The sequence below is a fragment of the Nomascus leucogenys genome, chromosome 10 (genome assembly GCF_006542625.1).
Source record: "Nomascus leucogenys isolate Asia chromosome 10, Asia_NLE_v1, whole genome shotgun sequence".
Classification (NCBI taxonomy): Eukaryota; Metazoa; Chordata; class Mammalia; order Primates; family Hylobatidae; genus Nomascus; species Nomascus leucogenys.
This window is the reverse complement of record NC_044390.1, coordinates 1,478,586-1,502,586: the sequence shown is the minus strand read 5'-3', so window position 1 is coordinate 1,502,586 and position 24,001 is coordinate 1,478,586. Positions and strand designations below refer to the sequence as shown.

The 24,001-nt window shown below is 45.5% G+C and overlaps 1 protein-coding gene across 3 annotated transcripts; it reads left to right on the top strand.

Moving 5' to 3' along the window:
• On the top strand, positions 1 to 22,946 carry ZNF264 (zinc finger protein 264). Of its 3 annotated transcripts, none has more exons than XM_003277284.4 (4): positions 1 to 448; positions 2,383 to 2,509; positions 13,936 to 14,031; positions 19,905 to 22,946. In XM_003277284.4, exons 1-4 carry the CDS (start codon positions 416 to 418, stop codon positions 21,530 to 21,532), a joined length of 1,884 nt encoding a protein of 627 aa, XP_003277332.2. In that variant the 5' UTR covers positions 1 to 415; the 3' UTR covers positions 21,533 to 22,946. The 3 variants fall into 3 exon arrangements, with proteins under 3 accessions (XP_003277332.2, XP_030675374.1, XP_030675375.1); XM_030819514.1 differs by lacking the exon at positions 1 to 448 and adding an exon at positions 1,792 to 2,051; XM_030819515.1 differs by lacking the exons at positions 1 to 448; positions 2,383 to 2,509; positions 13,936 to 14,031 and adding an exon at positions 14,687 to 14,728.
• Positions 22,947 to 24,001: the final 1,055 nt, after the last annotated feature.

Sequence of the window (24,001 nt, the reverse complement as noted above, 5' to 3'; positions counted from 1 at the left end):
ATTTTCCTCTGCACTTCTGTCCTCAGCAGTAGACCCTGACCGGTTGGGGCCGCTTTGCAGGTCCCTAGTCAGGACCGAGCAGGGGAGTAGGATAGGAATCCCCGCCGCACCGTTGTACGAGCCTGACCGAGCCTGACCCCTTCCGCGGGCTTGTTCCTGGGTCGCCGTCAAGCCGCGGTCTCTCCTCCCCCGCCCTTCAGCCCCGCGGTCGCCAGGGGCGGCGCCCTGGGTCTGGAACGCGGTTGCCACCGAGGTGGCGGCGGCCCTGGATCTGGAACGCCGTTGCCACCGAGGAGGCGGCGGGCCCGAGCGCGCCTGGAAGCCCCGGGCAACCGGCCAGGGCCGGGCACAGGTGGGGTCCGTCAGGCCGCCCGGGGCTCCTCTGTCCCAGTTCTGCGGCCCAGGGAGTGACGTGATGGCGGCAGCGGTGCTGACGGACCGGGCCCAGGTGAGTGGAAGGTGGCTTCGCCGTTGCCGCTTCCTTGCCAGCGCCGAGGCGGTTCCTGAAGTGGGTGGGAGCCCCGGTATCCCCTGGATTTGTCTTCGCAGTCGTAGTTCTCTTTGGTGTGTGGAGTTGGTTTGCCACTTAATTTATACCTGGCCCTAAGGAGTGTTGGGTCTACTGGAAGGAGCTCCGTAGGTTGTTGAGTGAATGATGCTTCCTCTGGGGACTCCCATCATCTTTGGCCTGCAAGCATCCTCTGGTGGACCAGGTCTCATTCCAGCATGAATTGGGGGCCTGAGAGGGGAAGGGGAGGGCAGGGCAGTAGCAGGCCGACAAATGCGCGAGCAGAGACAAGGTATATTGTATGTTTAAGGAGGCTCAGGAGGGTGTGTAAGGTTGCCATGGTTTTCCTGCGGCCGCTGAGACGTGGAGGGCAAGAGTGTGTGGTCTTTTCCTGGATGTTCTACCCATCCACAACTACTACAGACGTTGTGGCCAGTCAGATGCCCTTACTCTCATCGCTACAGCCTGCATTATCCTTGGCCGCTCGTGTTCCGTGGCCCCAAAGTATCCTGGCGTCAGAGACAAGTTCTGTCGGAACCCAGCAAGGAAAGAGGCCGATGGTTGGTTCATTGTGGAATTTCCTTGGGGGATCTGGGAGACCCAGGGAGATCCCAGAGGGCATGGGAAGCTGGTCTGGAGCCTGTCGTTCCCCAGTTAGATGCAGCCCCTCCAGTGCCGCTCTGTGGGGTCAGTGAGGAATGCTGAGCTTTTTGTGCCCGTGTTCACAGACTTTTTTTTTTTGTTTTGAGACAGGGTCTCGCTCTTCGCCCAGGCTGGAGTACAGTGGTGCAATCTCAGCTCACTGCAGTCTCTGCCTCCCGGGTTCAAGCAGTTCTCCTGCCCCAGCCTCCCGAGTAGTTGGGATTACAGGCATGCACCACCACACCTGGCTGATTTTTGTATTTTTAGTAGAGACTGGGTTTCACCATATTTGCCAGGCTGGTCTTCAACTCCTGGCCTCAAGCGATCCGCCCACCTCGACCTCCCAAAGTGCTGGGATTACACACATGAGCCACCATGCCCGGCCCACAGATACATTTTTCAGGGCTAATAGAAATGGACTTAATGTCAGAAATGAGTGGAAATGCTTATAACTTCATCGCATTAGATTTGCTTTGATGTTGGGGGAGTGTTGGAGTTACACTGTTAGACCGTGAATCATAGTAACCCCATGTTTAGATCCTGTCTATGGTGGTGAGATGTGTGACTGGGTGAATTGATAGCGCTTCCTTAGCATCAAGTCGCTGACTGTGAAGGTGATGATGGTGTTGATTGCAGGGGCTGTGGAAGGCTTAATAAAAATCCCAGAGCACACTGAGCATTGAATACTTTCTCTTTAAATTTAACAACTGTTACTGGTGGGAAGTGTTATTGTGTTGATCCAGAAATCAAGGCTCAGAGAAATGAAATGCTGTCTTTGAGGTAAGAGCTGTCAAGTGTCCGTTTCAAGTGTTTGGAGCTAGGAACTTCTAGTCACTGTGTTAACACAGGATGTGAAGCCTTCAACATGGGGCAGGCACCTAGCTGGACCAGCGAGACTCAGGTACTGCTGTTGTAACCATTATTGCTATTATTACCATTTCCCCATTTCCCTGTCGTTTTAGAGCCCTTAGTTTCTGTATTTCATAGTCCACAAGTTTCCATTGTCCTGTGTCATTCTCTAACAGCTGTTAAATAGGAGGCTTCTCTCCTTTACTCTGGTATTATGTTCAAAGCATCTACCTTCCCTCTTGAGCCCAGCACAGAGCTAGGCCCTCAGGAGGTGCTCTGTGATTCAGGCCTCCATCACTGTACACCTTTTCCAGTGGAGCACAATCTGTGATCTTATTCAGCAGCTGAAAGGCCAATACTACTAATTCTGTTCGACTTTCCAGGTGTCTGTGACCTTTGATGATGTGGCTGTGACTTTCACCAAGGAGGAGTGGGGGCAGCTGGACCTAGCTCAGCGGACCCTGTACCAGGAGGTGATGCAGGAAAACTGTGGGCTCCTGGTATCTCTAGGTAAGGTCTTCCTTCCCCCTACACCATGCAGGTGACCTGCCACTTCCTTCATTCCACCTTCTGACTCCAGGCCTGGCTGCACAAGAAGGCCTCTGGAACCTACCTTGCCTCTTTCCCACAGCTTTAGTCATTTTCTACACTAACCTTTTCCTATCTGGTCTCCCTATATCTCTGGGCTAAAGACAGAGTATTCTTTGGCTCCCAGCCAAAGGAGAAGGTAGTAAAAAGAAATGGGGTGTTTTGCAAACTCAAAGGTAATTTTCAGCTGTGCCTCATGAGGGGCTGGTGTAGGAACTGAGAACCATCACGATGGTGTCTTGGCTTCTCTGTCTGGGTCTGCTCATGTCACGTCTATTCTCTATGGCTTTTTCTGCCTTAGTGAGTTCAAGACAAGAGTGGCCACCTGTATTAGGGTTCTCTAGAGGGACAGAACTAATAGAATAGATACATATAAAAAGGACAGTTTATTAAGTAGTATTAACTCACGATTACAAGATCCCATAGTAGGCCGTCTGCAAGCTGAGGAGCAAGGAAGCCAGTCCGAGTCCCAAAGCTGAAGAACTTGGTGTCCAATGTTCGAGGGCAGGAAGCATCCGGCATGGGAGAAAGATGTAGCCTGGTAGGCTAGGCCAGTCTAGTCTTTTCATGTATTTCTGCCTACTTTATATGCTGGCCTCGCTGGCAGCTGATTAGATGGTGCCCACCCAGATTAAGGGTGGGTCTGCCTTTCCCAGCCCACTGACTCAAATGTTAATCTCTTTTGGCAGCACCCTCACAGACACACCCAGGATCAATACGTTGCATCCTTCAATCCAATCAAGTTGACACATTAATAAAAATCCCAGAGCACACTGAGCATTGAATACTTTCTCTTTAAATTTAACAACTGTTACTGGTGGGAAGTACTATTGTATTGATCCAGAAATCAAGGTTCAGATAAATGAAATGATGTTTTTGAAGTAACAGTTGTCAAGTGTCCGTTTCAAGTGTTTGGAGCTAGGGACTTCTAGTCACTGTGTTAACACAGGATGTGAAGCCTTCAACATGGGGCAGGCACCTAGCTGGACCTAGCTGTTAACCATCACAACACCATCCCTTGTCAACTTGAACCCATACACATCTCCTGAGATCGTACATAATCTTCAAATAAAGACAATAATGTCATAATTATGCTTAACATAATACAACCATCCTTCATACAACCGAAACACACTAATCCCCAACCCAAGTGCTATTACATAAAGGTAGCAATACTTAAATGCTGATATGAAGTCAGTAAATCTTATGTCACATGATAAAGGAAATAAAATGCAGATGTTTTCTTAGTACGAGTGTATACATCACAAACATGTTTTTAATAAAAGAAGGAGGAAATATAACAATTACAGTCCTCATTTCCACAACTGGTCGTTTGGTCGTAGTTGGTATTAATGACTACCTTCTTCTCCTGCACATTCTGTATTCACTTTGCCTTCAGCAAGCACCTCAGCAGGTCATGGTTTTTTTCCTGGTGGAGTGACCCAAACCTTCATTCCTGAAGGGTTTGGGCCATTTGTAGTCCTGCCTGGATTGGGCTGTTGTAGCTTCCCATTGACCTTAATCACAGGGCATGGTAATACTAAGAGATGCACTAATGGATCTTCTGTATTCCATGCATACTCTTCCTTATTTCCATTGTGGAGTAGTAGACTGATTTCATCTTGATAGTCTGGGTCAGTCATCCCAGCCAACACTGTAACTCCCTTCTTAGCCTATTGACTTAAAGGTAGGAGGAGCCCAAAGTGTCCAGGTGGCAATCTTAACTTCCAGTTTAATGGAATCATTGTGTCTCCTGGTGGCAGCATTCCTCCCTCTGAAACTAAGACTTCTAGGCCAACGGAATGTAATGTCGTGAGAATAGGAAGCAAAATTTTGCTAGTTGATCACTAGGGGTGATGTTGAGTGGTGCCATTTGCGCTTCCACCCCTGATTCCTGGACCCATGAATCCTGGCTATGGGAGAAACAGTACCATATATTGGACGCTAATTCAGAGCATACATGGCCTACTGGAGAACTTTGCCCCAGCCCTGCAAAGTATTGTCACTAGTTGGAATAATTGTGACTTCAAAAGGTCATTCCACTGTTCTGTCAATCCGGTTGCTTCAGGACTATGGGGAACGTGGTAAGACCAGTGAATTCTGTGAGCATGAGCCCACTGCTACACTTCTTTAGCCATAAAGTGAGTGCCTTGGTCAGAGGCAATGCTGTATGGAATACCATTACGGTGGATAAGGCATTCCATGAGTCCATGAATGGTAGTCTTGGCAGAAGCATTGCATGCAGGATAGGCAAACCCATATCCAGAGTGAGGATAGACCTCTGCCCTTTCCATGATGGAAGAGGTCCAATATAATCAACCCGCCACCAGGTAGCTGGCTGATCACCCCGAGGGATGGTGCCATATTGAGGGCTCAGTCAGTGTTGGTCTCTGCTGCTGGCGGATTGGACACTCAGCAGTGGCTGTAGCCAGGTCAGCCTTGGTAAGTGGAAGTCCATGTTGCTGAGCCCATGCGTAACCTCCATCCCTGCCACCATGACCATTTTGTTCATGGGCCCATTGCACGATGACAGGTGGCTGGGGAAAGAGGCTGAGTGGTGTCCACAGAACGGGTCATCCTATACACTTGATTATTAAAACCTTTCTCTGCTGAGGTCATCCATTGGTGAGCACTCACATGGGATACAAATATCTTCACAGTTTTTGACCACTCAGGTCCATCCACATCCCTCTTCCTCAGATTTCCTTGTCACCAAGTTTCCAGTCATGCTTCTTCGAAGTCCCTGACCATACAGCCAAACCACTGGCTACAGCCCATGAATCAGTATATAATCACGCATCTTCTCATTTCTCCTTCCATGTAAAGTGCACAGCCAGGTGCACTGCTCCAAGTTCTGCCCACCGGGAAATTTGCCTTCGCCACTCTCCTTCAGGGATGTCCTAGAAAGGGCTGTAGTGCTGCAGCTGTCCACTTTCAGGTGGTGCCTGCATATCATACAGAACCATCTGTGAACCAGGCCTTAGTCTTCTCTTCCTCTGTCAGCTGATCATAGAGAACGTCCCATGAGGCCGTCGGTGCAGGCTGGGGGAGAGAAGGTGGGGTGGCAGGAATGGAGTCCGTGGACATTTGAGCCACTTCCTCATGTAACTTACTTGTGCCTTCAGGATCCGCTTGAGCCCAATCACATATATACCACTTTCATCTGATGATGGAATGCTGCTGTGCGTGACCCACTTTATGGCTAGCTGGGTCAGAAAGCACCCAGTTCATGGTAGGCAGTTCAGGTTGCATGGTGATTTGATGACCCATAGTGTAACAGGCCAAGAGCTGTCTCTCAAGAGGAGAGTAGTTATCTGCAGAAGATGGCAGGGCCTTGCTCCAAAATCCTAGAGGCCTTCGCTGTGATTCACCTATGGGGGCCTGCCAAAGGCTCCAAACAGCATCCCTATCTGCCACTGACACTTCAAGCACCATTGGATCTGCTGGGTCGTATGGGCCAAGTGGCAGAGCAGCTTGCACAGCAGCCTAGACCTGCCTGTTGCAGAGCCTTCTCCTGTTCTGGATCCCACTCAAAACTGGCAGCCTTTCGGGTCACTCGATAAATGGGCTGGAGTGGCATACCCAAATGAGGAATGTGTTGCCTCCAAAAACCAAATAGGCCCACTAGGCATTGTGCCTCTTTCTTGATTGTAGGAGGGACCAAATGCAGTAACTTACTCTTCACCTTAGAAGGCATATCTTGACAGGCCACACACCACTGGACCCCTAGAAATTTTACTGAGGTAGAAGGTCCCTGAATTTTAGTCAGATTTATTTCCCATCCTCTGGCACACAGATGTCTTACCAGTAAGTCCAGTGTGTTTGCTACTTCTTGCTCATTGGATCCAATTGGCATAATGTCATAAATGTAATGGACCAATGTGATATCTTGTGGAAGCAAAAAGCAATCAAGGTCTCTCTGAATAAGATTATGACACAAAGCTGGAGAGTTGATAGGCCCCTAGGGTAGGACCGTGAAGGTATATTGCTGGCCTTGCCAGCTGAAGGCAAATTGCTTCTGGTGGGCCTTATGGACAGGAATGGAGAAAAAGGCATTTGCCAAGTCAGCGGCTGCATACCAGGTACCAGGAGATGTGTTAATTTGCTCAAGCAATGAAACCACATCTGGTATAGCAGCTGCAATTGGAGGCACCACCTGTTTAAGCTTTCTATAATTCACGGTCATTCTCTAAGATCCATCTGTCTTCTGCTCAGGCCAAATGGAAGAGTTGAATGGGGATGTGGTGGGAATCACCACCCATGTGTCTTGTAAGTCCTTGATGGTGGCACTAATCTCCACAGTCCCTCCAGGGAATTGATATTGTTTTTGATTTAGTATTTTTCTAGGTAGAGGTGGCTCTAATGGCTTCCATTTGGCCTTTCCCACCATAATAGCCTTCACCCTAACAGGGAGCCAGTGTGAGGGTTCTGCCAGCTGCTAAGTATGTCTGTGCCTGTTACGCATTCTGGCACTGGGAAAATGACCACAGGTTGAGTCTGGGGACCCACTGGACCCACTGTAAGTCAGGCCTGAGCTAAAACTCCTGACCTCCATAAGCCCCTACTTTAACTGGAGGACCACAATGATGTTTTGGGTCCCCTGGAATCAACGTCAGCTCAGAGCCAGTGTCCTGTAGTCCCCGAAATGTCTGATCATTTCCCTTTTCCCAGTGCACAGTTACCCTGGTAAAAAGCCAGAGGTCTCCTTAGGGAAGGATGGGAGAAAGAATAACAGCATAATTGTCAGTAGTGTAGTGGGGTCCTTCCTCAAGGGACCTGGCCTCCCCTTCATTCAAGGGGTTCTGGGTCTGTAAACTGGCCCAAATCTGGAAATTGAGGGGCTGTGATTCTCTGCTTTTGTAATTCAAATTAGTCTTGTCCATTCGACCTGGAAGTTTTCTGCTTATATAAATTAAGTAGGATTGCAGTAGGCTCCTATCAGTTTCATTTCTAGGAACACTGTGATTAATTAGCCAATGCCAGAGATCTACGTGAGTCAGACTATTCTGATTGCCGCTTTGTCTCTGCTGTCCATTATGATAGCTATGCCTACCTTGCCTTTGATGGTTGAGTGCCACCACTTGGCCCCTGCCACCTCAGGATCCAATTATTCCCAATGTATTTAAATTTTTGTAGGTGAGTGACTGAAATTCCAACTGCTGGATCTGGCAATTACAGGGCTCTTCAAAGATGCAGGTGCTGCCCTCGTAAATCTATTTTGCGAGCCATTGGTCAAGGTTATGTCTTCTGGACCCTCCCAGCTGGGATGAGTAGGTCTAAAGTAACTAATCCACTCCATCATCCCAATCTCCCTAAGCCTTTGGATCCCTTCCTCTACATTAGACCAAGGGAGATCAAGCATTCCCAGCTCACCCATGATGGGCCATCTTTTAATCCATATTTCAACTATCCAAGCAAATAAGCTCTTGGAACCTTTTTTAACTCCTCAAGCTGCAATGTTAAATGCAGGATCCCTACTTAGTGAGCCCAAATCAATAAATTCAGCCTGATGCATCTGTATGTTCCTTCCAGCGTTATCCCACACCCTTAATATCCATTCCCGTGCCTGTTCTCCCGATTTCTGCTTATATAAATTAGAAAACTCAATTCCTTTCAAGTGTAGCTCACATCCCCATGGGTCACACTCTGAACCTCACCTCTGTGGGCCCATTGGGACTTTAGTTATAGGTCTAGAAGCAAACAAAGATGTTGAGGGTGCCAGAGAAGAATCGATATTATCTTGCCTGGCAACTGCCTCAGGGGAGGCCATCACTGTTGCCTGAGGCAGCACAGGGTTTATTTCCTCAGACAAAGGTGGAAAGGCTGATGGCAGCATGGGTCAGGGAGGGGATGTTGCCACTACTGGGGATGCCATTTTCCTTTCTCTTTCTTCTGCCTATTAAACCTCCACTCCTAGAAAAAAGAAAATGATGAACTCAGGGATTCTAACTCCCGGCTTCAGAAGCAGATACTAAGCCTCAAATCTGCTAAGATTGCCCTGAGTGAGTCTTATCTCCTGTAGAGAAAGAGCTGAAATTGTGGAAAAACAGACATAAGCTCGTCATATGAGTGGCTGACCTGCAACAAAAGGTGCGTGCACAGCCTCACCAGGTGTCTACTGTTAAAGTGAGGGCACTGATTGGAAAAGAATGGGACCCTGAAACTTGGAATGGGGATGTGTGGGAGGACCCTGACGAAGCTGGGGACACTGAGCTTGTAAACTCTGATGAACCTTTTTTGCCATCCCCAAATGCCATCCCAGCACTTTGGGAGGCCAAGTTGGGAGGATCACTTGAGCCTAGAAGTTTGAGACAAAGCCTGGGCAACATAGTGAGACCCTGTCTCTAAAATAAATTGAAAAAAAAAAAAAGCCACTCAGTACCCTGTTTTACTCCCCCACCCCGGACCCCGACCTTTGGGTCTTGTCATTTTCTTTGTCTTTGTCTCTTGTCTCTTGTGTCTTGTCTTGTCTTGTCTTTTCTCTTTTCTTTTCTTTTCCTTTGTTTTCTTTTCTTTTTCTGTCTCGCTCTCTTGCACAGGTTGGAATACAGTGGCACAATCTCAGCTCACTGCCTTTGCCTCCTAGGTTCAAGCAATTCTCATGCCTCAGCCACCTAAGTAGCTGGGACTACAGGTGTGTGCCACCATACCCAGTTCGTTTTTGTATTTTTAGTAAAGACGGGATTTTGCCATGTTGGCCAGGCTCTCCTCGAACTCCTGAGCTGAAGTGATCCATCCGCCTCAGCCTCCCAAAGTGCTGGGATTACAGGCATGAGCCACCACACCCACCCTTTACTTTTTATAATAAAATTTTTTTATACATTTGTTATATATGTGCTATATATAATTACCATATATGATTTGTTATAAACATTAGTATATAAATGCTAGATTTCTAATTGGATCAAATTATGGACATTGTTTTAATTTACTTATTGTATGTATATATATATATATATATATATATATACAACTTATTTATGTGAAGGTATTTATATTTATATATATATAGTTTTTAAGACTAAATAAGGGTGGTATTGTTTGCTAGGCCTGGCATTTGTATGGTACATAAGGTTTAAAAGTTCACTTTCTTTTTTCTGCCCCTTAGGTTTGTAGCTGCCTTTTTCTTTTTTTTGTTATTTCTCTCTTTGTGTTTTAGGCTTTTGGCATCCAGAAGTAGTGGATCTTAGTTTCTGTCCCTGGGTAGTAAAAAGAAGCTGGGGAGAGGAAGAGGTTTGATGCCTGTAGGCAGCTCCTTCTCCCTGGTACAGCCTCTGTCCCAAGTGTAATCAGTCCCCCGCTAAATGACTAGTCTCTTACAGGATGGGAAGAGAGAATAAATAACTCTTAGTTAAGCAGCCCGCCAGTGACTTTGGTGTTGGCTTGGTTGATTGGACTTGTATCCCAACACAGTCCATCAGAGGAAGTCTCTCCTCACTACCTTTTGTGAGGAGCCTCAGCCTTGTACATTACCCCTTAAACCAACCCAGAAACTAGGTGTATTTATGTTGGAAAAGTAGACTAAGGGAGATCAATCTGTCCCAGAACGGTGCCAGCTGGGGAGTTACTGCCCTTGCAGATCTAGATTGTGGCATCTTTAAACTCTGGAAGGATCTGAGGAGCACTCCTTTAGGATTCCTACAGCACTTTAGGCCAGAAACCCATGGCAGCAAATGCCAGATGCAGCTGAAGTGCAAGACTGCCAGCATCTCACAGCCTTCCTCGGGCAGAACTTTCTGTGTGTTACAATCCCTTAGTGAGCTGATCTTCAACCTTCTCATGAGCGCGGAGTCAGCCTGCTGGGTGCACCAGTTGTATTAATTTGTACCTGTGGGCCAAGTGTGGTAGCTCATGCCTGTAATCCCAGCAGTATGGGAGGCAAGAGGGTTGCTTGAGCCAAGGAGTTGGAGACCAGCCTGGGCAATAAAGTGAGACCCAAACTCTACAAAAAAAATCAAAAAAATTATCTGGGCGTGGTGGCACATGACTGTAGTCCCAGCTACTCCAGAGGCTGAGACAGGGAAGATTGCCTGAGCCTGGGAGGTAGAGGCTTCAGTGAGCCATGATCACACCACTGCGCTCCAGCCTGGGCGACAGAGTGAGACCCTGTCTCAAAAAAAAGCAAATTTGTACCAATAGGATTTTAATTTATAGCAGTGACTTAGTGATGACACAGAGAGGTTAATAACATTGAAAGAAGAATGTATTATTTACAGTTCGTGAAAGAAGAGGGCATATGCTCGGCCTCATGGGGATACAGCTGGAAGCACAAGGGAGTAGAAAGCCTTTAACTGGGTGTGGTATTCTGATACATACTGGTTTTTGTCCACCGTTCCTGGTTCATAACCCCCATAGCCCTTTTGTTAAAATGTTGGGTATGTTAGGCCTCAGGGACAGGCCTCTGACCTCTTGCCCTCCTTTCGCTCTAACGTTCCTCCACCTTTCTGACTGTGGGTCTTATGAGTGGGTCCAACCCTATACCCTGGGAAAGGAATGTTGATGTTTTGAAGCTTCCATAAAGACTCCAAGAGGTCACAGTTGAGTGAGCTTCCCGGTGGTCCCCCCAGGAAGGGCATGGAAGCTCTGTGCCCTTTCCCCCACACCTTGCCCTAGGAGTCTCTTCATCTGTATCCTTTGCAATATCCTTTATGATACACTGGTAAACATGAATGTTTCCTTGAGTTCCGTGAGCTGCTCCAGCAAATTAGTTGAACCCAAAGAGGGGATCACGGGAAGCCCAACTCAAAGCCCATTAGTCAGACATTTTGGAGGCCTGGACTTGTGACTGGAGTGTAGGGTGGGGCAGTCTTGTGGACTCAGCCCTCAACCTGTGGGATCCGCAGCTATCCCTGCGTGGATAGTATGGGAACAGAATTAGAGGACACCTCCCACTGGTGTCTGCTGCTTGGAGTTTGGAGAAAACCCCACACACATTTGGTCACAGAAGTCTTGTTCTGTATTGTCATGGTGTGAGAGTAGAGAAAAAACATGATTAGAGAGAGTTTTCCCTACATGTTGGGTTTCTTCTGGAAAAGCAAGACAGGGCATGGTAAACAGTTTAGAGCTGGCTAGTTTGAGTAATTTCAGTGAGGTTTGGGGCATAGGGACTATCTCTAGTTGTCTGGCACCTGGCCCTGGGTTGATTTAGGGCAGGGGAAATACTGGCTTGGTATGTGAGAGTTTGTTAAAGAAGTGGTTGGGGGTATGGTTTGGGGTTAGGTGGATTGCACATGAAAGGCGTGTGCTTGTTCCCAGGGGAGTTTATTATCCTAGAAATTACCTGTCCCTGAGAGGGGCAGTCTCTCCCAAAGTCTGAAAAGCCTTCAAGATATTCTGAGCAAAGTCAAGAAAATACGACTACTGTATTTTCACCTGACATGAACCTAAACTTACTCAGTTTAGAAGATAAACCTTCATCTATGAAGCTGTCCTTTGAGGGTTTTTTGTTTTTTTTTTTAAAGTAGAAGTCCTCTTTTTATGAAATGTTGGTGAGAGTAGATACTATTTGATGTTTCTGTAAATGTCCTTAATTAACTCTATCACAGTAGAACGTTCAGTTTTTTAAATTTTTAGTCGTTCATGAAATGCAGAGGTCTGGAATCACTGAACCTGCCCCTCCCCCTGGCTGCTGGTCCCTGAGGATGACTCCTCCAGCTCACATCTCTGCATCATCATCACCACCCACCACCCACTCTGTGGTGCTATAGTTTCCTCCTTAGTGTAGTGTTTGGAAGGGGAGCCAGAACCCTGGTGTCCAGCCCCGCTCTGCTCTTTAAAAACTGTGTGGCCATGGCCAGGCGTGGTGGCTCACGCCTGTAATCCCAGCACTTTGGGAGGCCGAGGCGGGCAGATCACGAGGTCAGGAGATGGAGGCCATCCTGGCTAACACAGTGAAACCCCGTCTCTACTAAAAATACAAAAAAATTAGCCGGGCGTGGTGGCGGGTGCCTGTAGTCCCAGCTACTTGGGAGGCTGAGGCAGGAGAATGGCGTGAACCCGGGAGGCAGAGCTTGCAGTGAGCTGAGATCGCGCCACCGCACTCCAGCCTGGGCGACAGCGCAAGACTCTGTCTCAAAAAAAAAACAAAAAAACAAAAAACTGTGTGGCCTTGGTCAAATGACTGACCTAGTCTGTGCCTCAAGTGTTCTCATTGGTGAGATGAGGATTTACCACATCTGCATCCCAGGGTTGTTACCGGGGTAAAGGGTTATTGATAGGGTTTGGCTCTGTGTCCCCACCCATATCTCACCTTGAATTGTAATAATCCCCATGTGTTGTGGGAGGTGATTGAATCATGGGGACGGGTTTTTCCCATGCTGTTGTCATGATAGCACATAAGTCTGATGAGATCTGATGGTTTTGTAAAGGGGGGTTCCCCTACGCATGCCCTCTTGCCTGCTGCCATGTAAGATGTGCCTTTCTCCGCCTTGTGTCATGATTGTGAGGCCTCCCTAGCCATGTGAAACTGAGTCCCTTAAACCTCTTTTTCTTTATAAATTACCCAGTCTCGGATATGTCTTTATTAGCAGCATGAGAACAGACTAATAAAGTTATTATGTGAAAAGGGCTCAAAACAGCACCTGGGAGACCAGGCTGTGTGCAGGGAGCCATTGCAATCCTGTTGCCATCAGTACTGTTATTGTCATCCTCATCACGATCACTGTCGTTGGCATACCTGGACCCGGGACTTTCTGGGTAGCGTTGTGGAGCTTTGTGGTTAAACAGCACCGACAGCAGAGATGGCAGGACCTGGTCCTTACTGACTCAGCCATTCACCAGTTCTGTGCTCTTCAGCAAATCACTTTACTTCCTGAGCCTGGGTTTCTTTGTCAATAAAATGGTGTTGATCACGATGTGGACTTCCTGGAGATGCTGTGAGAAAATCCTCAGCTAGAATCCTCATTTTGTCTTTGGTCTAGAGGAAGAGCATTATAAAACATTGCTTAGGATGTAAAAAAAATAAGACTTAGATCAATGAAATCACATACCTTGTTTGGAATGAAAAGAGTCAATATTTAATATTTAAATACATCAGTTTTTCTCTAAGATATTCCATCAGTATTCACTTTTGGAGTTACGTAATGCATTTAAATTGTGTGTCACCGTCCCCTGGACGTGTTTATATCCTATACATACTAGTTTTCGACTTACTGTTGGGAGTAGAGATTCTGTGGCAGCATGACATGGCCTGCTCTTGGTTTCCAGGTCACATGCCAGCTTTTCGTTCCCATGCACAGGAGCAGCTTCATTCCAAGGTCTGGTCCCCATCCTGAAGTCCCAGACTAGATTGAAGGTCTTTGTTTCTTTTCACCCACATCCATGTGTCCACTTTCTTTCTCCATAAACAGGGTGTCCTGTTCCCAGACCTGAGCTGATCTACCACCTAGAGCATGGGCAGGAGCCATGGACCAGGAAGGAAGACCTCTCCCAAGGCACCTGTCCAGGTAGGAGCCAAGATCTGGGGAGGTCGGAGTCCCTGCTGGCTTGAGACTGGATGGAGACCACTGGCCCTGGAATCTCTTGGGAAGCTTCTCATTGTGGCCTCTCTCTATATAACTCTTATATAACTCAATCACACTAGAATGTTCCATTTGAGAGCCATGGAGCCCTTTGACCTGTGTTTTCTCTGTCCTCCTAGCCCCATCACAGTGACACCATTCCTGAGAAGGAGTGAGATTTAAGAACTAAGATGTGTTCAGGGGTTCCAGTTGTGTGGGCCTGAAATGTGGCTTGCCAGTCACCTGCTGTATGGCCCTGATGAAGTTGCAAGGTCTCCTGTCTTTGTATATAACTTCAGCTAAGTTAACAGTAGCTGCTGTGTCAGACAGATTCTAAAATCTCAGTGGTTCACATATGAAAACTCTTTCTCACTCATACCAGGGACTGTGTGGGTCAGTGGGGAGCTCTGTGCCACACAGTTATTCAGGACCCGGGTTCCTTCTGTCATCAGCCTGTTGCACTAAGATTATCGTAACGTCCTCGAGCTGGCAGAGAATTGAGGGAATAAGGGAAGTTATACCTACTTCCAGAAATACCAACTCCCCTCACATTCCACCCACAGGAACTAGGCATTTGGCTTGGGTCCATGGGACTGGGAAATGTGGCTGAGCTGCTTGTCCAAGGAGAAGAGCAGAAGGTTTGGTGAGCACCTACTCTCAGTCCACTACATTGAGTCTGTTCCTGAAAAGCGTTACTAGAAATCATTTTTATGTCATTGGGCAGTTTAAAGATGTTATGTGTTACATTAATGCATAAAACTGGGTAGTTTCTTAGCCATAGTCAGTGACTCATCAAAATGTCATTATTAACCTTAAAGAGTGATGCTATGTCACATTTCCTTCTGAACTCTGTGGAATAGGGCCTTTCTTACTCCCCCAGTTTCTCTTTCCAGTTATATTCTGGCTATCAGCCTCTCCCACCTTTTCCTTCCACCCATTCCCTGAGTGTCACTCAGACAGTAAGAAGCAGTACTTTGCCCATGTCTTCCTATATCTCCTGTTTTCCAAAAACCTCAGGGTGACATTTGACCTTCTCTGTCCCATGCTCAGGCTGCTGAGGGCACTGAGGCCATCTGTCAGGTGTGTGGATTGGTGCCACTGCAGAGCCTTGGCCTCTGCCCGCATGGGTTCCTTGAGCTGCTCATCCAACCCTGAGTGTCTGTGCAGTCCCTGTTCAGCCCTTCAGAGTCTGTTCCAGATCGTCCCCTCTTCAGTGCCACATCTCCACTTGAAAATCCCAAAAGCACAAAACTCAACGTGCCTAACAAGGAACTCATGATCTTGCTCGCTCCTGCCACCTCCCAAGTTTCTGTGAATGGCTCTGCCATCCAGGCAGATTAGGGGACTGGATCCAACCTCAGACAAGTCAACCCCTCCACCTCCATGAGTCCCTGCATCCAGCCAACCAGACAGTTTTCATCTCCAGGCACAGATGTCTCAGCATGTGAGTGCTGATGTGTTAGCAGGCTTTCAGGTTGAAAAGAAAGTCTACTGTCTTGTATTGCTTGATCAGCAGCCCTTACATGTTCATCTCAACTTCTCTTTTCCTTACTGGAAGAGGTCTTGCCCCAGTCATGGCCAATTCCTATACCAGGGTCTAGAACACGCTTCCTTTCATGGACATCCTTTCTTCATTTATATTCTGCTTGTTTTGTGATTCTCTACTCAACATAAAAATATGCTTGTTTCTCCTTTTTTCTTTTTTTTTTTTTTTTTTTAGATAGAGTCTCACTGTGTAGCCCAGGCTGGAGTGCAGTGGTGCTATTTTGGCTCACTGCAGTCTCTGTGCCTCAGCCTCCTAAATAGCTGGGATTACAGGTGCATGCCATTACACCCGGCTAATTTTTGTGGGTTTTTTTGTTTGCTCGCTTGTTTTGTTTTGTTTTGTTTTTTGAGATGGAGTTTTGCTGTTGTTGCCCAGGCGGGAGTACAGTGGCGCGATCTTGGCTTACTGCAACCTCTGCCTCCCAGGTTCAAGCGATTCTCCTGCCTCAGCCTCCCGAATAGCTGGGATTATAGGTGCATGCCACCACGCCCGGCTTTTTTTGTATTTTTAATAGAAATGGGGTTTCACCATGTTGGCCAGGCTGGTCTCGAACTCCTGACCTCAGGTGATCCACCCGCCTCGGCCTCCCAAAGTGCTGGGATTACAGGCGTGAGCCCCTGTGCCTGGCCATATTTTTAGTAGAGACAGAGTTTCACTGTGTTGCCCAGGCTGGTCTCAAACCTCTAGCGTCAAGCAGTCCATCTGCCTCGGCCTCCCAAAGTGCAGGGATTACAGGCGTGAGCCACTATGCCCGGCCTCAAGTTTCTTACAATTGAAGAAAATAAATGCTTGTGGCTCATGATATATTTATATATTCATTGATACATTCATTTACCATGTGGGCATTTAATTGTCTAGATGTGGCTGGCACGGTGGCTCACGCCTATAATCCCAGCACTTTGGGAGGCTGAAGTGGGAGGATTACTTGAGCTCAGGAGTTTGAGATCAGCCTGGGAAACATGGCGAGACCCCGTCTCTGCAAAATTAAAAAAATTAGCTGGGCATGGTGGCTCATGCCTGTGGTCCCAGCTATTCAGGAGGCTGAGGTGGGAGGATCTCTTGAGCCCAGGAAGTCGAGGCTGAAGTGATCTTATTCACACCACTTCACTCCAGCCTGGGTGACAGTGAGCTCCTGTGTCAAAAAAATAAATAAATAAAAATAATTCATGAGAGACCATGAACCAGAGGCAAAAAAAAAAAATTATAATAATTTGTGTTTCATTCACAAAAACAGTGATACTGTGGACATTCATATATGTATTTCATTTTCCACTTGTGGAGGTGCATTTTTTGATAATTCTTAGAGTGAAATTATTGGTTTGTAGGCTATGCAAATGCTCAAGTTTCCAAGATCATTCCCTTTGTTTTCTAAAGAGCTTATGCCAATTTGCACTTAACCAGAAAAGTAAGAGGTTCCGTTGACCCATATCCTTTCCATTATAAGGCTTCTCAATGTTTGCTCATCAAATGGACACAGAATAGTCTCATGTGCTCTTGATTTCCCATTCTTTCACTGCTGTAATGTTTTAGCAACTTACCATGATTTTTGGTTGATTTATATTTTCTTCTGTGAAAATAGAAATCATTTTTTATTTTATGATAAATGCCTATTTCCATTAACCTGTTTTCCTTTCTCTGCTTGGTAGGGGTTCTTTGTGCATTCTTATCCTTACCTTTTATCACTTATATATGCTGAAAAATACTTTCTTTCTTTTTTTTTTTTTTTTTGAGACAGAGTCTTGCTTTGTCGCCCAGGCTGGAGTGCAGTGGCGTGATCTCAGCTCACTGCAAGCTCTGCCTCCCGGGTTCACGCCATTCTCCTGCCTCAGCCTCCCGAGTAGCTGGGACTACAGGCGCCCGCCACCACGCCCAGCTAATTTTTTGTATTTTTAGTAGAGACGGGGTTTCACCGTGTTAGCCAGGATGGTCTTGATCTTCTGACCTCGTGATCTGCCCGCCTCGGCCTCCCGAAGTGCTGGGATTACAGGCGTGAGCCACTGCACCTGGCCTGAAAAATATTTTCTAGTTTTTAATTTTGTTCTCTTACTCTCTTTAAAGTGTCTTTCACCAAAAGGTCTTAATTTACTGTAGTCTAGCTTATGACTTTTCTTATATAATTAATGATTTTTTGTCTTGTATAAAAAATGTTGGTTTACCTCAATATGAAAAATATATTTTATTCTAAAAGTTTTAAAACTTGGCATTTGACATTTTTTCAGTGAGGTTGATTCGGAATATATAGTGTGATAGCAATGCAGTTATTTTCGTTCTCCATGTGGCTACCCAATTTTTCTAGCTTCGTTTACTTAATTTAACAGACCATCAAGTTCCATAGTTAAGTATAGTTGGTATTTTACAGGGAATTATATTAAATTTATATAATTTGGGTCGAATTGTCAGTTCATATTATTAAATTCTTCATTGGTATAGATTGTCTTTATTGTCTTCAAATAAGATTTTATAATTTTATTCATCTTGATCATGTGTATTTGGGGTTGTTTGTTTTTAAGAGACCAGGTCTTGCTCTGTTGCCCAAGCTGGAGTGCAGTGGCACAGTCATAGTTTGCTGCAGTCTTGAATTTTGGGGCTGAAGCAATCCTCCCACCTCAGCCTCCCGGGTAGTTGGGACTACACAGGCTTGCACCACCATGCCTGGCTAATGTGTTTTTAGTTTTGTTTTTAAAAAATTTTTTGTAGAGATGGGAGCTTGCCGTGTTTCTCAGAGTGGTCTTGAACTTCTGGGCTCAAGTAATCTGCTCACCTCGGCCTCCCAAAGCACTGGGATTACAGGCTTTGGGGGGCTGAGGTGAAAAGATGAGCAGCATACACAGCAGCCTGGCCATTGGTCATGTGTATGGTGCTAATCTTTTCACCAGGCTGTTCCTCGGGCATACGAGACTCATTGTGTCAAGCCAGGTCCTCTTACCTCTTTCCTTATGAGCCCTCAATTGATAGTAACATCAGTCATATGACCTTCACTGTCACCCAGCTCGGAATCATGGGAATCAGCCTCCCCTCTGTCCCTGGATTGTCATCAACACCATCCTGCAGTTTCTTTGTACTTTCTGTCTCTTAAGACTACAGTGTCCAGTGTCCTTCCCGCTTTCTCTTTATGGCAACTCTTCTTCACAAGTATAGGACTCACTTCATTGAGCACCTCTTACTGGAAAACTGATTTCTTCCTACGCAGGATTAGCCAAGCTCAAGGTTAAGGACACAGTCCTCTAAGACTACCAGGTCTGTTCAACTCTTCTGACACGGACTACAAGTTTGGGTCCCAAAGCCATTGTCAGGTTCACTAATTAGCTTTAGACTCACAGAATTCTCTAAAACCTATTTTAGTTACAGTCATGTTTATTACAGACAAAGGAAACAGATTAGAAGTGACACAGAATGTTGGGTTGGAAAGGTTCCCAACACAAAGCCTCAGTGTTTTCAGGAACTCACTGTGCCCCAGTCTGGCATATGGCAACATGAGCTTAGAATGTTGCCAACCCAGGAAACTCACCAGCTCTTCATTGTCCAGAATTGTATTGAAGCTTCATTACATAACCACAGTTGATTGTCTCATCACCTGTGTGGCTCGGTCTCCAGCGTGCCATCCTTTCCAGAGATTCAGCGTTTAAATTACGACTTAAGCCCTAACCTTTCTAATCACGTGATTTAGCTTTCTGGTGTGGCCAGACCTTAACCTGAGTCATCTCTTCAGGATAAACTGTGGAGGGCTCCATAATGAGTTCCCTGTTTGCATAAACTGTCAGATAGGGCCATTGGGTCCCACCATGAGTAAAAACATTTTGGAAATACTCAGTGTTTACAGGTTACTTTCCATGACTTCACACGAAAAGCGTACTTCTCTTTCGGGATTAATTTTTGTTACTCACTTCCTGTCTTCCATGTGGGCTCACTAGGTGCTCCTTCCTCGTGTTCTTGTAGCAACACAGCATGTCCTTGCTTTGTTGCGTAGAGGAAGCTTACCACGCACGGTGTCATCGTTACGCTGTCGACCCAGGTCCAATCTGTAATTATGAAGGTGGCTCCACGAACAGACGCATTGTCTCCTGGCCCAGCCTCTGCCCCTAGGTCTCCCTTTCAGAATATCCGGAGTCCAAGGACCAGGTTAGAAAGAAATTGCAAACCCAAGAATTTGAGATACAGAAAATAGCAAACACAGGCAATATTTTTATCTATGGTTTTTCACAGAAATGGTAATATTCTTTTTTCCATGTTGTCCTTTACTAACAGGCCCTTTTGTGTGCCGGATTTCTTTCAGGTGACAAAGGAAAACCTAAGACCACAGAACCTACCACTTGTGAGTCAGCCTTGTCAGAGGGAATCTCACTTCAGGGACAAGTGACACAAGGAAACTCAGTGGACTCACAGTTGGGGCAAGCCGAGGATCAGGATGGGCTATCAGAAATGCAGGAAGGACACTTCAGACCAGGAATGGATTCCCAGGAGAAGCCTCCTGGGAAAACGAGCCCTGAATGTGGTGGTTTAGGGACAGCTGATGGTGTGTGTTCAAGGATTGGACAGGAGCAAGTCTCCCCAGGGGATACAGTCCATAGCCATAACTCATGTGAGTCAGGTAAAGATCCCATGATTCAGGAAGAGGAAAATATCTTTAAATGCAATGAATGTGGAAAAGTATTTAACAAGAAACACCTCCTTGCTGGACATGAGAAAATTCACTCTGGAGTTAAGCCCTATGAATGCACAGAATGTGGGAAAACCTTTATTAAGAGCACACATCTCCTGCAACATCACATGATCCACACTGGGGAGAGGCCCTATGAGTGCATGGAGTGTGGAAAGGCCTTCAACCGCAAGTCATACCTTACCCAGCACCAGCGGATTCACAGTGGAGAGAAGCCTTACAAGTGCAATGAATGTGGAAAGGCCTTCACCCACCGCTCCAATTTTGTCTTGCATAACAGGAGACACACTGGAGAAAAATCCTTTGTGTGCACAGAATGTGGGCAAGTCTTTCGACATAGGCCAGGTTTTCTCCGGCACTATGTTGTCCACAGTGGTGAGAATCCCTATGAGTGCTTGGAGTGTGGCAAGGTCTTCAAACACAGGTCATACCTCATGTGGCACCAGCAGACTCATACCGGGGAGAAGCCCTATGAGTGCAGTGAATGTGGGAAGGTCTTCTTGGAGAGCGCAGCCCTGATTCACCACTATGTCATCCACACTGGGGAGAAGCCCTTTGAGTGCCTCGAGTGTGGGAAGGCTTTCAACCACCGATCCTACCTCAAGAGGCACCAGCGGATTCACACTGGGGAGAAGCCCTTTGTGTGCAGTGAATGTGGAAAGGCCTTCACCCACTGCTCTACTTTCATCTTGCATAAAAGGGCCCACACTGGAGAAAAGCCTTTTGAGTGCAAAGAGTGTGGGAAAGCCTTTAGCAATCGGAAGGACCTCATTCGCCACTTCAGCATCCACACTGGAGAGAAGCCCTATGAGTGTGTGGAGTGTGGAAAGGCCTTCACCCGCATGTCAGGCCTCACGAGGCACAAGCGGATTCATAGTGGAGAGAAGCCCTATGAATGTGTTGAGTGTGGGAAATCGTTTTGCTGGAGCACAAACCTCATTCGACATGCCATTATCCACACTGGAGAGAAGCCCTATAAATGTAGTGAATGTGGAAAGGCCTTCAGTCGCAGCTCTTCCCTCACTCAGCATCAAAGGATGCATACTGGGAAAAATCCCATCAGTGTAACAGATGTGGGAAGACCTTTTACAAGTGGACAAACCTCAGTTACCCTTCGAGAACTTCTTTTAGGGAAGGACATTTTGAATGTAACCACTGGGGCAAATATTTTGCCAGAGGAAACATCTTCCTCTGCATCTGATCAACCATACCAAAGAGAAACCCCACAAGTGTCTTCACTGTGAGAAAACCTTCTGTTGCTGAATATTACTTGTCATCTGAACAGTCATATTAGAAATTCATTCAGTCTAGAGCCTTATTCTCCATCTGATAATTTATCCTGGAGAGAGACCCAGTGGTTATTGTGCACATAGGAGAACCTTCAGCTGCATCTGTCTCCTTAGTTTACAGTGCAATGTTATCTCAGGAATTATTTTTAAAAGGAGGAGGAGACATAGAAAAAATGAAATGCAAGCACAGATCTTTTCAGGCTTCTCTGCCAAGCCTATGGCGCTTTGTCATGGATTTCTTAGTGTATTTGGGGGAAGGGAAATGTTTCAAGGTAAAGGACCTTGACCCTTTTTGTGCTTGTATGTTCATTTATTGCTATCCAGTGTCAGAACAGTTAGTTTAGGAAAAGTATGCAAACTTTAATCGCACATCTTCTGTGTTCCACAATAGTACTTAATCTTGAGAAGCATAACTTTATGACAACTTAAGGGGCTTGAGCCATGAAACACTCACGTTTAAGTCAGTAAGGATACACATGTTAACATTCAGGCTTTTGTCTTGATGCCCATCTTTTGGTTTACTTCATCACTGTAGCCATGTGGTAAATTTTTATTTGTTAAATTTTTAAAAATTACTTAGCTCAAAATGTCAGTGGTAAATTTTTAAACTGAGTAAAGTTATTTGCTCTTGTTTAAAATCGACAGCATTTCTAGTTCCTTTGACATTCCATATAATTTTTAGGATTAGTTTGTACTTATTTACAAAACAGTCTTGTTCAGATTTTTACAGAAATTGAGTTAAGTCTATGGATTAATGTGTTAAGAATTGGTATCTTTACTATGTTGGGTCTTGTAGTTCATGAGTGCAGGAGTAGGTCTCTTAATTTATAATAGTTAAGCATTCCTTAAAGTATTTCATTAATGTTAAAAATTTTCAGCATATAGATCCCTATGCATTTTTGTTAGAATTTGCATCCTAGGGTGCTTTTTTGTTTGTGTGTGTGTGTGTAATTTGAGTGATTGTAAATGGCATTGATGTTTGAACTTTGAATTGCACACAATTTTTGGTAGTATACAGAAATATAATTTTTTTGGACATTGTTTTGCTACCCTGCAACCTTATTGAGTTCACTTATTATTTTTAACTATTTCTTCTGACAGAATCCTTGGAATTTTCTATATAGAAATGTCATCTGCAAATACAGACCATTTTTTGTCTTCCATCTTATCTGTAATACACCTTTTATTTCCCCTTTTTGTTTGTCTTACTGCATTGCACAAGCTGGGACTTTCATTATAGCGTTGAATAGGAATAGTGAGAAAGGCCATCCTTACCTGGTTCCTGATAGTAGGGGGAAAATGTTCAGTTTTTTGTTTTTTTGTTTTTTGTTTGAGACAGGGTCTGGCTCTGTCACCCAGGCTGGAATGCAGTGGCATGATCTTGTCTCACCATAGCCTTAAGTTCCTGGGCTCAAGTGATCCCCCGACCTCAGCCCTCACCACCCCCAAGTAGCTGGTACTGCAAGCATGCACCACCAGTCCCAGCTAATTTTTGTATTTTTTGGTAGAGACAGGGTTTCACCATGGTGCCCAGGCTGGTTTCGAACTCCTGGGCTCAAGCAGTCTGCTTGCCTGGGTCTCCCGAAGTGCTGGGATTACAGGCGTGAGCCACAGTGCACAGCATGTTCAGTTTTTCATCATGAAGTATAATGTAAGTTTTATAAAACATATGTTCTCTATAAGCGTAAAAAATTTCCTGTCCCCAGTTTTCTGAGATTCTGTGTTGCTATGAATGAGTGGAATTTTGTCCAGTGCTTTTTCTCCACCAGTTGATGTCATCATGCTATTTTCCTTCTACATCCTATTGATAGAATGTATTGCTTTGATCGAGTTTTGAATATTGAGCCAGCCTTGCATCCTTAGAATAAACCACACTTGTTTGTAAAGTATAATTGTTTTTATATATCATTTGACATCATTCCCTTTGTTTGTATTTTGTTGAAGAAATATTCCTCTAATTTATTGGCTAATAATGTGTAGTTCTTTTTTCTTTTGTTCTAAATGTCTTATGTGTGGTTTTGATGTCTAGGTGATCTTGACCTTTCAACATGAATTGGAAGGAGTTCTCTTCTAATTTTTGGAAGACTGTGTAGAATTGGTGTTATTTGTTCTTGTCATGTTTGATGACCTCTAGTCAACCACTGGGCCAGAGATTTTTCTTCTGGAGGCTTTTAAATTACATATTTATTTTATTGGATAGGTAGAACTATTCAAAGTATCTATTTCTTGTGTAATAAATTTTGGTAGTCTGTCCTGTTGAAGGAATATTTCATCTGTATTTGTAGCACTCCCTTATTCTTTTGATAGCAGGGTCTGCACTTACATCATTTTATTTTTAATATTTAAAATGTGCATACTCGTTTTATGACTGAGTCTTCTTAGACATTTATCAGTTTTATTGCGCATCACGCTAAAAGATGTAAT

Excerpts from the sequence above, each read along its gene's own strand:
- ZNF264 (XM_030819514.1), top strand. The coding sequence starts at position 2,016 with ATGGGGCAGGCACCTAGCTGGACCAGCGAGACTCAG. Across the intron at positions 2,510-13,935 it reads TGGGCTCCTGGTATCTCTAG|GGTGTCCTGTTCCCAGACCT; the intron begins GTAAGGTCTTCC and ends CTCCATAAACAG. Across the intron at positions 14,032-19,904 it reads CTCCCAAGGCACCTGTCCAG|GTGACAAAGGAAAACCTAAG; the intron begins GTAGGAGCCAAG and ends GATTTCTTTCAG.